Raw genomic sequence first — 14,336 nt, 5'->3', positions numbered from 1 at the left:
CTAAACTTGTCCAAAAGTTGTTGCAGAATAATGCCTGGACTCGGCTGAAAACCCGAGAAGACTTCATCATCGAAATTCAGTGAGAATGCCTGCATTCCCATATAATACGTCCTATCTGCCACGTCTCCATGTCAACCTGTTTCATTGTGCTGATTCCATCAAACTGACTGACACACACACACACACACACACACACACACACACACACACACACACCACTGCCGCAATTGGCAGTGGTGGTCGGCCATGTGACTGCTTGTTCCAGTTCTACATTGCTCCCGAGTCACCAGAGGGTATTCATAAGGAGGTGACTAATATTTTAAATGGTGGGTTACACATAGAAGCAAGCCTCGATATGAATAGATTCAAGGCGTGAGGAGACAGTGGGGTCTTTGTGAGCAGATGTCTTAGGCATTCCAGAGTTATGCTGTGACACATGGTAGCATGTGGACTGTCAACTCATGGGGGAACAATCATCTTCACTCGTATCATTTGCATTCCACCCTGGAAGATAGTATGAGTGTAAAATTCTTTTCAGTGTTAAGCTAATTAGAAATGGACACGAAAAAGGAATTAAATCAGCCACCCCCTTATTTAAAACATCAACTTACGTGCAGCTGTCAGTGGACACAGCAGGTGTTCACACCTGACACTATGCGCCCGCCGATGGCCATTTGCTCCTGTCAGTGTATTGCAGTATATAGTTCAGTACTGTGAATTCATTTTTATTTCTCATTGGGGTCGATGCCGGTGTGCAGGAAATCATACACAATACCTTGATCGACATTTTGAACTTTGTTTTTTGGAAATTTACCCACCATCCAAAGATATATAATACTAAACAGAGTGGAGTGTGGGGTCACTGGCATGAGGAGAGTATATGGCGTCATGTGTGCACCTTTGTTGTGCCCACCAGGGGGCCTCATAGCAGTCGATGTGTTAAAAAAATCATTCAGAAATTCAGTTCATTTGTGAATCTGGAGAATATACATCTACACTGCCAAACAGGTATTTGTCCCTTGATCCATTCAAGAATTAAATGTCTTACTGTGCTACACTGCTTGGTATATTCCACAAATGATTTGCCATTACTGCATTAACTTCTTACCAACTGGTGAATAAGTATCTGTCTTGCATTTTAGTGTCAATTCTCCATTCCTAAATTTTGTTTTCTGAAATTAGACCACAGCTGTAATGGCACTGTGACGTTCTTTATGTGCTTGAAAAATATTTGTGAAAATGGATCAACTACAGCATTCTACATCATCTTTCAATGGATCTGTGACAGAAAATAAAGCACTGAAAATGAGAACAAACAACTTAGTAATGATGGAATATGTATGACAGAACATTGTATCCTGTTATGACACTGTACATAAAATTTGGTTGTGTTTTACAGATTGTGCAATAAAGTTCTCCATTAACAATTCAAATGTTAGCTCATACAGTGTTTGTTTTTGTGTCACAGTTGTACATAAGAATTTGCCAAAATTAGCAATTCTTTGTCAGCAACTTTATTGTCACAAGAATACTGTTTACTAAAACAAGCTTCACAAATAAACTTGATAACCCTAAAATGCTCGTATTTACAAGAATTCACATAGAGAATTCCACTGATATTTGCACTATGTACACATTTTCTTCAACACAATGGCTAAAAATTTTGGCACTTGCCACATCTTAGAAATTACAATCTACACTTCAGCAACAAAACAAGCAAGGTCCCACGTGAACAGAACTGCATATTTTGTCCCTATTTCTAAATTTACTGACCACTATCATTTATGTCATTTTCTTTCTAAATTTCTGAAATGCATGCATGTACTGTGTATTGGGAAATAAACACATTGCTCTTTAATCTACCTGATTGTATTTCAAAGGGTAGGAATTTCAGTTTTAGAGTTTTCTCTTGAAATACGATACAAAAGGCAATACATAAAATAATAAAAACAGTAAAACAACGATGTGTATATATATATATATTTATACATACTGCACACATGCCAGTCCTTAATTACATCCTCTTCATATTGTACAATAATATACATATATAAATTATTTCACATGTATTTACAGTAGATAGAGGAGTCAGTTTTCCTGTGATACTAAATAACTTTTTCAGTCTCTCTATATTCACAACTAGAGGAAAGAGAATAACACAGCTTCTTCAAGTGTTAACTACATGTAAAAAAATGAAAACTTTTACCCGTCTGTGTATCAAGTATAACATAATCACTTGGCAGCCTGACAGCACAAACACATTTATTCCAAAGTCATGCCACTTGGATATTGCAGGTCTTATGATATCTGTCACAAGTTACATACAGCAACAAACTTTTGTAGTTTTTAGACTAGTAATATACTAGAGAGGATCCGTATGCATTATTAAAAATAATAATAAAAAAATAATGAACTGGTCCTTTCGTTAAGGGCAATTTACCTTAATTTCGTTATGATACAATGTTTACTCATCAATGTGTACACTGCAGTAAAATGAGGAAAAATATTGATGCAAACAACTCTCTTATCTATGACAGAGACGCAGACTGTACTCATCAACTAATGTACCATAAATAATGGCAACAAAATCAGAAACCATGCACTGAATGTGTGCTGAATAATTACTTTCCAACCACATGTGGTACTTATTTACAAGAGCATAAAGCAGAAATGAGAATGAAACAAACAGGAAACAAGGAAACCAGGCTGTGGAAAAAAAACTGTTTTGAAACTCATGCTGTATACATCAAATTTTCCTTTTGGGTAACACAGTCAGAATTAATTCTCTCCAGTAATGTACCAGTGGCTTGTCATAGTCTGACAGTCATTTCCAAACACAATTTTACACTGCTGAGTATGAAAGATCAATCATCATGGGAGACTGAAAGATTTGAGCCACACGTAGAAACCAACTACTTGTGCTCTGATGTGTACGACATCATACACAGACATTGCAGAATCCTTAATTTCAGCCAACTTATACCCAATGCAACTGTGTTTCCTTGTAACATTTTACATTACAACAATGCTGCACGTGAAGCCCTTCACTACTAGATGGCACTGAGTAAACCTTCCCTGACAAGCAATGCATATAAAATAAAATATGTGAAAATATTATGCAACCTGAAAAAGGAGTAAAGGGAGGGGGAGGAGAAGAACTGTATTTATCAATTGCCCCTTACTGTCAGAAAATTACCCTTTTCAGTCTTACAATTAATTACCAGCACAAATTTGGTCTCCCATGATATACCTTCTAACAACAAACATCCTTCCTCACAGGTGCGACCTGCAACGAATATGGAAATCTACAGCACCAAAAGTGACAAACCATAACCATAGTAGTGATTAGAAAAGTGACAAGACAAGGAGAGCAATCCTGGTTCAAACACATACTCAGAACACTATTTTTGTCTGCCTGTACATCATATTCTCTCACACATCAGTGGAAAGTTCTTTGTGACTGTAATATGACGAAATGGCTCTGTCAGATTGTTAGAAAACTTGGCTGACATTTGGAAAAAAAATCTCTGAAGAACAGAGATATAATTGTTTCTTATTTTATGAACAAAAAGAAGTGGGTAATCCATATAGTTACCCTTCTCCTTGACAAGTATTTACCTTCACGCAGCTCTGAGAGAAGATACAGTACGCATGTTTCTGATAACAGTTTAACATTTTCCACTCAACGACTTTTGAGTCACGAGGGACAGACGGCAGGAAAGTACGCCCGCGCTGCGCACTTCCTCCCCTTACTGGCGCACGACATCCTGGTCCGGGATGTAGGTGCCTAGCACAGTGAAGGCGACAACCCCAGTGAGCCCGACGAGTGCGACGGTTGTTGTGACGCTGAACAGCTGGGCGTACTGCAGGCGGCAGTACCAGGCCACCCCCAGCGCCAGGCTGAGAGACGCGAACAGCACATTGCCCAGGTCCCACTCACGTCCACCCTCTGTCCCCGCCGCTCCGCCCACACCAGCGTCACCGCCCCCCAGTGTGAGGCTGCCCCGGAGACTCGACTGCTGCGAGTGCAGTTGGGATGATGACCCCACACCTGATTTGACGAGCCAAACAAAACACAATTACTAAAACAATTACAAATAGAAAAACTAAATTCAGATAATAAATAAGGTAACTCACTGCACAATGTTTATTCCTATCTGTGGATTCATATTGCTAACACCAACATAATTTTGTCTGCACGAATCCACAGCCTCAATATACTTTTCAAATGAAAATACTACCTGCTGTATAATTTTCACATTTATTTGCTATCAGCCAATTTTGACTTTTTAGTCATTATCAACCAACCTATTAATATACCAAAACACAAATAGAATAAAACAAGTGACACTTATAAAAGAAATGTGTAAGAGTAGATGGGTGATGCTGGGGAAATGAAATAGTCACGGCAGGCAAAATACACTAAAAACACACTATGAAGGAATTATCCAAATAGGACAGAAGTCATTAGATGTGATGTACATGTAGGGACAAAAAAAATTATTACAATTTCAGAAAAAATAGAAAATTTATTCAAACAAAAGAGGTTCACAAATTGAGCAAGTCAATTATGTGTTGATCCACCTGAGGCCACTATGCAAGCAGTTATATGGCTTGGCATTCACTGGTAGAGTTGTCGGATGCCCTCCAGAGGGTTATCATGACAAACTGTTGGGGAACTGCAGGATATACAAAGGAAAATGGCTGTCAGAAAGAGATCATCGACAATGTTTGGCACAGGATTTGCAGTACGTAAGTCAGTTATAGTCAACATCCCAGATTTTAAATCCCTATCAGAAACTATCTCCCCAATAACCTTCTAATCAGGAAACAAAAGATACATGATCATCAACACACATGCACCAACAAATGATTGCAACAGAAAGAAAGTGCAAAAAATTGAAGACATTTGGGAACGTGGAGAAATAACAAAAATACAAAACACCAGAAAGAAATGTCAAAATTGTAATAGGAGATTTTAATGCATAACTAAGTAAAGAGAAAAAGTACAAGTAAATTGCACACTCAGACACAGCCACAAACAGGAATGGGAAAAATCTCATACATTATTCTCAAAATTATGTCAACAGAATTCCAAAAGCCAAGACAAAAACTCACAACAATGTCCAAAAACATTTGGAGAGAATTCCAAACAGATCGTTAGCATAACAAACAGAAGTATAAGAGAAATTCTGGATGTGGAAACATGCAAAGAATCTTTGAGTCTGACCTCACTTGCTACAAGTAAGTGTTAGTCTAATCCCTAGAAACGAAACAACTGTAAGACCAAACCCATAATAACTGAAGAACGTAGTGCCCCACAACTACTAAATATTTAAAGAAGGTCTTAATTTACCAAGAGCTGCTGATACAATTTCTTTACTGAACAATCAATCAGTCCACGGAGCATCATGTACGATGATGAAAATTGCTTTTATGAACTTGAGATGGCCCATTGATTGAAACTGGCTTTTCAAAAAAAAGAAATTTTATCATAAGCTCTTGGCGGTAAACTATAACATTCTTCAAAGACAAAATTATTGCAAAAATTAATCAAAATATGACAGAAAATTGGAAACCTTCAGAAGACAGTTCAAAAACCAATGCATCTGGATCAATATCGCACAAAATGCAACTTGGAATCAAGACTACTGAACTAAGAATCGAGGCATGCAAGAAGTTTAGCAGTAACATAACAACAGAAACATGCCAGGATTCCCACAAAGTCTACAAAAATCCTTCAAAGATACTAGAAGAGTGAGAATGTCATATGACAAAAGTACACTAAATGAAATTGAGGAAGACTTCAATAGAAAATAAAATGAGAAATTTCTACAGAATATTCAGGGAAAATATAAAGGTTATTAGCCTCCATATATCTGCTACAAAATCACAGACACATCTCTAGAAACAAATACTACTAAACAATCTCTAGAAGATTAAAAAAAAAAAAAAGATGCTACAGAAAACTGCAAAAATTTTAAAAAATATTTGACAAAAAATTGTCAATTTTTGGAAATATAATGTAACCAGAGAGATAAATCTACTGACCAAGAGGCAGCAGGACACACACACATGAAGGTTAAGGATATTCGCAAGCTTTCTGAGCCGGTGGTCCGATCTCCTGGCAGAAGGGTTGAAGGGCCAAATCATGGGAAATTTACTGGACGAGATGAGAAGGAAAGACTGATTGTTGGGGACTGCGCCAGATGAGATTTGGAAACCTGAGAGCTTAAAGGTTGAAGCTAGGGTACTATGCAAGACAGAACTTACCAACAAAACATCGTGCAACAGATGAGCAGAAAGCTAAGTGCATTGTATATGTCAGAGGTGGAAAATAGAGATGTCAGAAATAAGAGAATATAAAATTAAAAGTAAGCGAAGAAAGGAATAGTTACTGAGAAGAAACGCAGAGACCAAAGAAACTGACATAAATTAGGGCCAAGTGGGTGATGAGAACTGAGAACATTTTGCAATGCCAATTCCCAACGGCAGAGTTCTGAGGAACTGGTGTCTGGAGGAAGAATCCAGATGGCACATGTGGTGAAATAGGAACAGAGGTCACAACTGCCATGTTGTAGAGCTTGGTCTGCAACAGGATATTGTGTGTTGCCAGTATATGCCCCCTATCTATGCCCATTCATCCTAACTGATAATTTGATGGTACTCAAACCAATGTAGAAGCCCAAACAGTGTTTACATAACAGCTGGTATGCAATGTCTGTTATTTCAGAGGTGGCTCTCCTTTTGAAAGCATATGTTTTGCCAATTAAAGGGCTGATACAGGTGGTGGGAGGATGGTGCGTAGGGCAAGTCTTACAGTGAGGATGGCCCACCTTTAAGCTCTCTATATTAAAAATGAAGAAATTCCTCCAGCTGTATTTAAGGTGTCAATTTTATTTTGGCATCTAGTTTCAACGTTGTAATGACGTCATCTTCAGGACCATACACTTGTTGCTGTCAACTGCGTGTGGCTGATACTAGAAGTCAGTGGTAAGATATGGATGTGCTCCACACCATCTTCCAAAACTCGTTAAACAAAATTTGAAATTTTTCCTTAACTTTTTCCTGCTAGCAAGCTTAATGGAAAATTTATAACACACAAACTCATCTGTAAAGTAATCAGACATCTGAAGCTGTTTTATACACAGAAATTCAACTTTGAAGGATCAGAACTTTATGGTAAACACTAATGCAAGTTTTGTATCTAATAAGGACCAAAAATTTATAATGTACATGGGAGAACCATGTACAATTTAAGTTAAGTATGTATTGAACAACAAACCACAGAGAATCCACATCACTTTATATATCAATCTCAAACTTATTCTCATGTAATGTCCACATTTTTGTACATCGGGACCACTGTTTTGTACTTCCATCTGCATTTGGATACATCCATCTGCATTTGGATACATCACTAGAATAAATTTGATGTTGGTGCATGAAATTAATGCATTTGGATACATCCATCTGCATTTGGATACATCACTAGAATAAATTTGATGTTGGTGCATGAAATTATGTGGACTGCCAGTGGTTTGTTGTTCAATACATAATTAAGCCATATTTTACATGCATTATAAACATTCTGTTCCTATTTGATGCAGATCACAGTAATGTTTGTAACTGGCTCCACATGTGTGGGTGGGTTAATTTCCACACTACATGTGTTATGACGTGCTAAATAGAGGTTATCTGAATGGACGTAGAAGGTTGCTTCCTGTGTTGAATTAAAAATACTGCTATTTGTCTTTTTTTTTACACACCCACATGTTTTTCTGTCTGTGTTTTGGTATGTTTATTGACTGCTTGATAATGACTTAAAAGTTTAATCTGGCCAATAACAAACAAACAGTCCATAAATAACAATGTTTCCATTTGAAATATTGACATTATCGACAGGCATTACATTCAAATCAGAATAACCAAGTGATTGACAGTTAGCAGATTACAGAACAGCTACGATAGCGACAACCTATTAGAGACAAAAACCAGTTCCATCTTCTGTTTTGCTCAGAGTTGCGCACCAAAGCAATATGGCCTTTATGGTCTCACAAGGTAAACTCAGCACTACACAGGTTAATGGAAAATGCAAAGGAATTGGCACCAAATTGCACAGCTGCAATGCTTTCTACCATGCGAGCCTGGCACAGTGCCCACCTGTGCTTCCTGGGCGCGGCGTGTGCACCAGGCAGTGCACGACGCAGTTGTCGAACAGGCCCAGCTGTCGCAGGGTCTCCGAGTCACTGCCCAGCACCTGCCCATTGAAAATCAGCCGCACCAGTTTGTCTGCCGACAGCTCGGAAGCAAAGTGCCTCCTGTAACACACCAACCAGTCTCGTTCTCAAAAATGATCGCCTTTTTTTTTTACTTTTCACCTTGCAGGAAAACTGGGAAATAATGGTAAAAACCATATGAAAATTAAAAAAAAAAAAAAAAATACTATGAGAGCACAGCCCGTATCAATAAATGAGCATCTTCATTTATCGTTACGAACATAACGAGAAAAAATGTTGTGAAAATTTGATATATATGGGGTGGCCAGGAAAAGAGGGTACCCGTGTTATACTGAACGTGATATCTGAAGCTATCTGAGTGTTGCTATTTTTCTTAATGCTGGTGCAGTGCTCGAACAGTGGCACGTTATGTCGAGTGGTGGTTTAGTGATCAGTGCTGTGATGTCAGTAGGCAGTTTCAAGCTTGTGAATACAGTTCTACAGAATGCCTTTTTTCAATCAAAAAGTGTATAATATCACTTTTTTTACATAAATCATTTAAAATGTTAAATGATAGGTTCATGACAAAATATCCAGAGACAGCTGCTCTTGCAAGGAGTGTTGTGGAGAAACTGATCACTACATTTAGAGCAACATGTTCATTCAGTAACACCAATGTCGCCATGTAAAGGAAGTTTTTTCACCCGAAAATACTGAATGTGTCTATGGTAGAAGTTCACGGAAATTAACTACGTATCTATTCTCCCAACTAAACATCAAATGAATATCATGCTAGAAGACAATGAGGTTGTTACATGTGAGAGCATACAAAGTAAGAGTGAAGCAAACAGTTAAGACCTACGGATTACGCATAATGACAACAACATTGCAAATGGTAATTCACAAATGTTGCTGATGGTTATCTGTATCCAAATCTTTTCTTCAACTCAGACGAGGCCTGGTTTCACATTATTGGGTACATGAACTCTCAAAACACACACTATGTGTCAACAGACAATTCCACAGAATGCTTTGAGGTGCCTCTGCATGATCTGAAAGTAGGTGTTGGGTGTGCAGTTTTAGGCCAACAGATTGTAGACTCCATTTTCTTTAACAACACCATGAACTCTAACATGTATGTAATAGAACTGTTGCAACTATTCATAGCACAGCCATTGGAGGAAGAACAAGAGTGCGCGTTTTTCGAACAAGATTGTGCTCCAGTGCATATTTCAATTTTCGTGTCAAATCTCCATGAAATTTTCAGAGAAGAATGTACAGTTTCCGCAAATTTATGGCCTCCCAAACCACCTGAACTGTCTACTTGTGACTTCTGTTTGTGGGGTAATTTTAAGTGTGAAGTCTACAGAAACAACCTGCATACAACTGAAGAGTTAAAAGCAAACATTCACAATGCGGTTGCAGAAACTGTACCAAATGATTAGGCAAAAGTTTCCAGAAACAAGAGTTGTGTATCAAAGATTATTATATTGTCAATGTTTATGGTGGACACTTTCAGCTCTTCTTGTGAACTACGGAATGTTCAGTACATTGTTTTTCATAACAATAATTTACTACTCTGTATTCTGAATTTACAGTAAATGAGTGAATTGTCTGTATGTTGTTTATAAGACATGAGGCTTCTTTTATTTTGGCCACCCTGTATTTGCTGAACAATGAGGGTAAAAGTTCAGTTAAAGGTATTAAAAATTTAGAAGATATTTTGATAAGGTGTTACAATATACAGTAGAAGTCTGATAATCCGGTACATTTGGGACTGGCCATGGCAGATTATCAAAAATGCCGGATTATTGGGAAGTAACTCTTATTACTGGTATAGGCTAAGCCATACAGTGAAAATAGCTGTAACACGGTGTTTTGCAGTAAAATGTTAATTAGCACAATTGTTAAGTTAATAACTTTAGCTCAAAATTAGACCAGTACAAAATATTTATTCGACACATTTAGTTAAATAAATGTACTGTACAATATTTTAGTTTGGTTTAAAAAAATCTTGAACATTATTCTGTTTTCAGAATCGTTGTCACTTGGCACAAAAGTTATTTCTAATTATAAGTAAACCAACAACTTCAGAGGCATTATAATTAGTATACAGTCATCAAAAGTGTTGAATTTATCTACGGACTCTGCAGTTTCTGCCCAACTGAGTGTCTCCTCTCCTTCTGTTTTCTCACCCGAGTCACTCTCTTCAAGTATCTGTATAGGTTGAGGTTTTACTACACTTTGGATAATGTCCTCCTACTCAAAAGGTTCATCATTATCCATTTGAATCCACTCTGCAAGTTGTTCTTCAGATATGTGTTCCAAAGGATTGTTATTGGTTATGCTTCATACAATGTCCAAAACTTCAGACACTGATTCAAAATGTCGTTCCTCCTCGACAATCTGTGATGTTGAATCATAAACAGGATATGCAGTTGGCCAAAGTTTTCTCCCACAGCATCGTAAAATAACTTTGTACTCGAGCCTATGGCGGCATTACAGCATACGCAGTATCTTGTATATAAAACTTTTTCTGAAAGTCTGTAACATCACACTCAGCATTTAACAGACTGTGAATAAAAGAGACCCTATAAAAACGTTTAAAGTTCTGGATTACCCCTAGATTCATGAGCTGAATCATTGATTAAGATTATGTGGCAGAAATGTGGTAAATAGTTTTCCAAAAACTAACTCAGCTACTAGTGGATGTGCTTTATAGTTGTCCAAATGATGGATGGCTTGCTGTCTTCTGGTGTACTGAGATTTCTAAAGCTTTCTTCCAACTTTACCAATTACAAAAGGGGTTATTCAGCGGCTTCCATATGTACTAGCACATAGCACAACTCTCTCTCTCTCTCTCTCTCTCTCTCTCACTCCCTCCCTCCCCCCTCCCACCCCCTCCCTCTCCCTATCTCCCCTGGCTAGAGTGGGTCTCTTTCATCGGCCTAGTAAATTTGATCAGCTGTTAGATTATTACCTCTGATTATTTCTTCATACTTGTCTTTGTATTTATCTGCTGAGTCTTGGTTCACTGAAACAGTTTCTCCAGTTACATGACGTCTTCAAATTCCTTGCCAAAACCTGAAGTTTCTGAGCCAACCATCAGAAAATTTGCATTCAGTTTCTGCAATACAGAATTGCCTTGCATTTTCAATAACCATTGGCCCTGTTAGCAACTTTCCTTCAGAGTGTACTGCACTGAACCATTTATATAATGTAAAATCCAACTGTTCCAATTTTGGTTTCTTAATATGTGCCTGAAAGCCAATTTTTCAGTTATTACCAACTGAGTTGGGCTGTTTTGGGGGAGGAGATCAGACAGCGAGGTCATCGGTCTCATCTGATTAGGGATGGACGGGGAAGGAAGTCAGCCGTGCCCTTTCAAAGGGACCATCCCGGCATTTGCCTGGAGCAATTTGTGGAAATCATGGAAAACCTAAATCAGGATGGCCAGAAATGGAATTGAACCGTCATCCTCCCAAATGCGAGTCCAGTGCACTAACCACTGCGCCACCTCGCTCGGTCTTACTGACTGAGAATCAAACTACAGTAGTCAGTAAATGGTCAATGAACCAATATTAAATTAATTCATCAAAATATTTCTATTCTCACCTCTCTCTGGGCATTTGATGATTTCCAATTTCGATGGACAGAGTTATGTACTTGCATTTCTCTCCTGATTTGGAACTTGTAGAAGGTTTTGGTTTCGAGAACATTGTCACTGCTTAAATATCAATAAAACTTCCGCAGGCTACTTCAATATTTACGTTCACTACAGTAATATGGATCCTAATTTGCTAGAAAAAAACGGCTTTCAATCAAAACAATGAACTGAACCTGTGTGTGGTAACAGCCGAGATAAGCTCTGTCAAGTTCAAATGCTACCAACTGATTCCAAACAATGTCGATTGTATCTAACAGTAGCAGATGTGTAGTGGTGACTTCCAAGTAGTTTCAAACTTGGGAGGATGGTGTTGGAAAATCTGATGTTCTTGATTGTTTGATGGTGGACTGATAGAAGTCTACTATACTTGAAGAGATCATCATCATCAGCCATGTCCATCATTAAATGACATGGCCTTTCCAAGTATTGAACTCAGGTATGCCTGCAACTAATTCTTCCACAAGTAATGGTCTAGGGAAATAGACAGCTGATTCCATCGACCTCCTGTAAGTCTTTGTGCCAACGCACTGGCTGTCTTCCTCATGATCTGTCTCTGTCTCTTGAACTCCATTCCATCACCGCCTTTATTCATCAGTCGTAATTCCTTCTGACAACACAGACATTGCCATTTCATAGGCCTGTTCTCTCCAAGGGTGTCCATGACATCGATAACTGGTCCTGTGTCTTCTGTGATTCTTTTGTCTTTCTGTGTAAATCCCAACACACACCTCTGCATGCCTTGCTGCACAGCTCTAAGTTTCTGCCTTGTATATTCGTAAAATGTACAGTACTCACTGCTGTAATGAAAAATGGGGAGACAGATTGACCAAAAATTTTTAATTTTGCCTGAAGATAATAGAAATGCTTGCCAGTCTAGTTCAATGTGTCGAAAGATCATATTTATATGCCAGAAAATTTAGATGAATTCTCTGACAGTGTACAGTAGTGTGTTTTTGAGTTGTACATTTTCAACCATGCTCCATTTATCAGACTTAACATTTACCTTGGAAAGGGTTATGTTCAATCCCACCTCAGCAGTATGCAGATGGTAACTGCATGCGCTGCACTGAGAGGGATTGTGCTTCCTCTTACTGTCAACGTCATACTATCATCTTTTCAACCCTGAGAGTATAAAAAATAACAACGAAATCCACACCTTTAGCTGCTTAAAGGTGTTGATAAATGTCAACGGAGACAGTTGAAAATGTGTGCCCTGACCGGGACTCGAACCCGGGGTCTCCTGCTTACATGGCAGACGCTGTATCCGACTGAGCCACCGAGGACACACAGGGTAGTGTGACTGCAGGGACTTATCTCCGGCATGCTCCCCGTGAGACCCACACTTCCAACTTACTGTTCACACACTACCTTTGTAGCACCTCTGCCAACTATACTCATTACTCGCGGCAGTCAATCTACCAATTCCCGTAAGAGTTTGAGCAATATGAGTGCATCTGCACTGAAGAAGATCAGAGATAAGCCCCTGCAATCACACTATCCTCTGTGTCCTCAGTGGCTCAGTCCGATAGAGCGTCTGCCAGGTAACAGGAGATCCCGGGTTGAGTACTGGCCGGGGCACACATTTTCAACTGTCGTGTTGATATTTATCAACACCTGTAAGCAACGAATGGTGTGGATTTCGTTGTAATTTTACTCTTCGAGAGCTGCAAGATCACCAATGGTATCTGTTCTTTCGGACATGTCCGAAAGAACAGACATTCATCTTCACACTGAGAGTACTGTGTTTCTAGGTCTAATTTGCCTCTACTTTGAAAATTGTTTATTGGCCAAACTGTCAGAGAAGTGGTGATTAAACTTCATTATCTTTGAGCTTAAAGTCTGTGATGAAAGACTTGACGAGGCGAAACTCCATAACTGTTTATGTGTTATATCCACCTGACAATTCTGTGTTTGATACACATTACCTCGGCATGTATAAGGAATATCCAAAAATGTGGGATCACCTTGTAAGTACACAATTCCCTTATCAATTTTTGAAATATTTTTATGATCGAAACTTCCTGGCAAATTACAACTGTGAGGCAAACAGGGACCCCAAATTTGAGTCCCAATCAACACAGAATTTTAATCTTCCAGGAAATTTTGAAACAGTGCACACTCATAACATACTGTGTTCTTTTGTAATTCAGAATATCGACTCTTAAAATAACACCTTTAACAACAACAACAATAATACATACATCACAGACTGATTCACCACAAATACCAAGTTACAACCTTCTTCCATTAAATGTAAGTACAGTAACAGAACAGTATACACATCTGGACCAGCATGATAAAGATAAATTTGGTATCATTAATCTCAAAATCAGTAAGATATCTACAACTTGAAACACTTACCCACGTCTAGAGTTCTCCAGGATAAGGATGCACATGGTAGCATCTAAACATACCAATACACTTCAAAGTTTTTGGCTACCTGCTGAGAG

General features: G+C 38.4%; 1 protein-coding gene across 2 annotated transcripts in view; it reads right to left on the bottom strand.

Annotated features, from left to right (window-relative positions):
* Window positions 1-1,966: 1,966 nt before the first annotated feature.
* The window catches only part of LOC126215140 (transmembrane and ubiquitin-like domain-containing protein 1), a 65,821-nt gene continuing 53,451 nt past the window's right edge, over window positions 1,967-14,336 (bottom strand). For both annotated transcript variants that reach the window (XM_049941802.1, XM_049941803.1), the window contains exons 5-6: window positions 8,164-8,321; window positions 1,967-4,051 (exon numbers count right to left, since the gene is read on the bottom strand). In XM_049941802.1, coding sequence (XP_049797759.1) covers window positions 3,750-4,051; window positions 8,164-8,321 — 460 coding nt within the window. In that variant the 3' untranslated portion in view covers window positions 1,967-3,749. The remainder of the gene's footprint in view (window positions 4,052-8,163; window positions 8,322-14,336) is intronic.

The sequence above is a fragment of the Schistocerca nitens genome, chromosome 12 (genome assembly GCF_023898315.1).
Source record: "Schistocerca nitens isolate TAMUIC-IGC-003100 chromosome 12, iqSchNite1.1, whole genome shotgun sequence".
NCBI classification, from domain to species: Eukaryota; Metazoa; Arthropoda; class Insecta; order Orthoptera; family Acrididae; genus Schistocerca; species Schistocerca nitens.
Note: the sequence above shows the minus strand (reverse complement) of the source record. Positions and strands in the feature narration are given on the sequence as shown.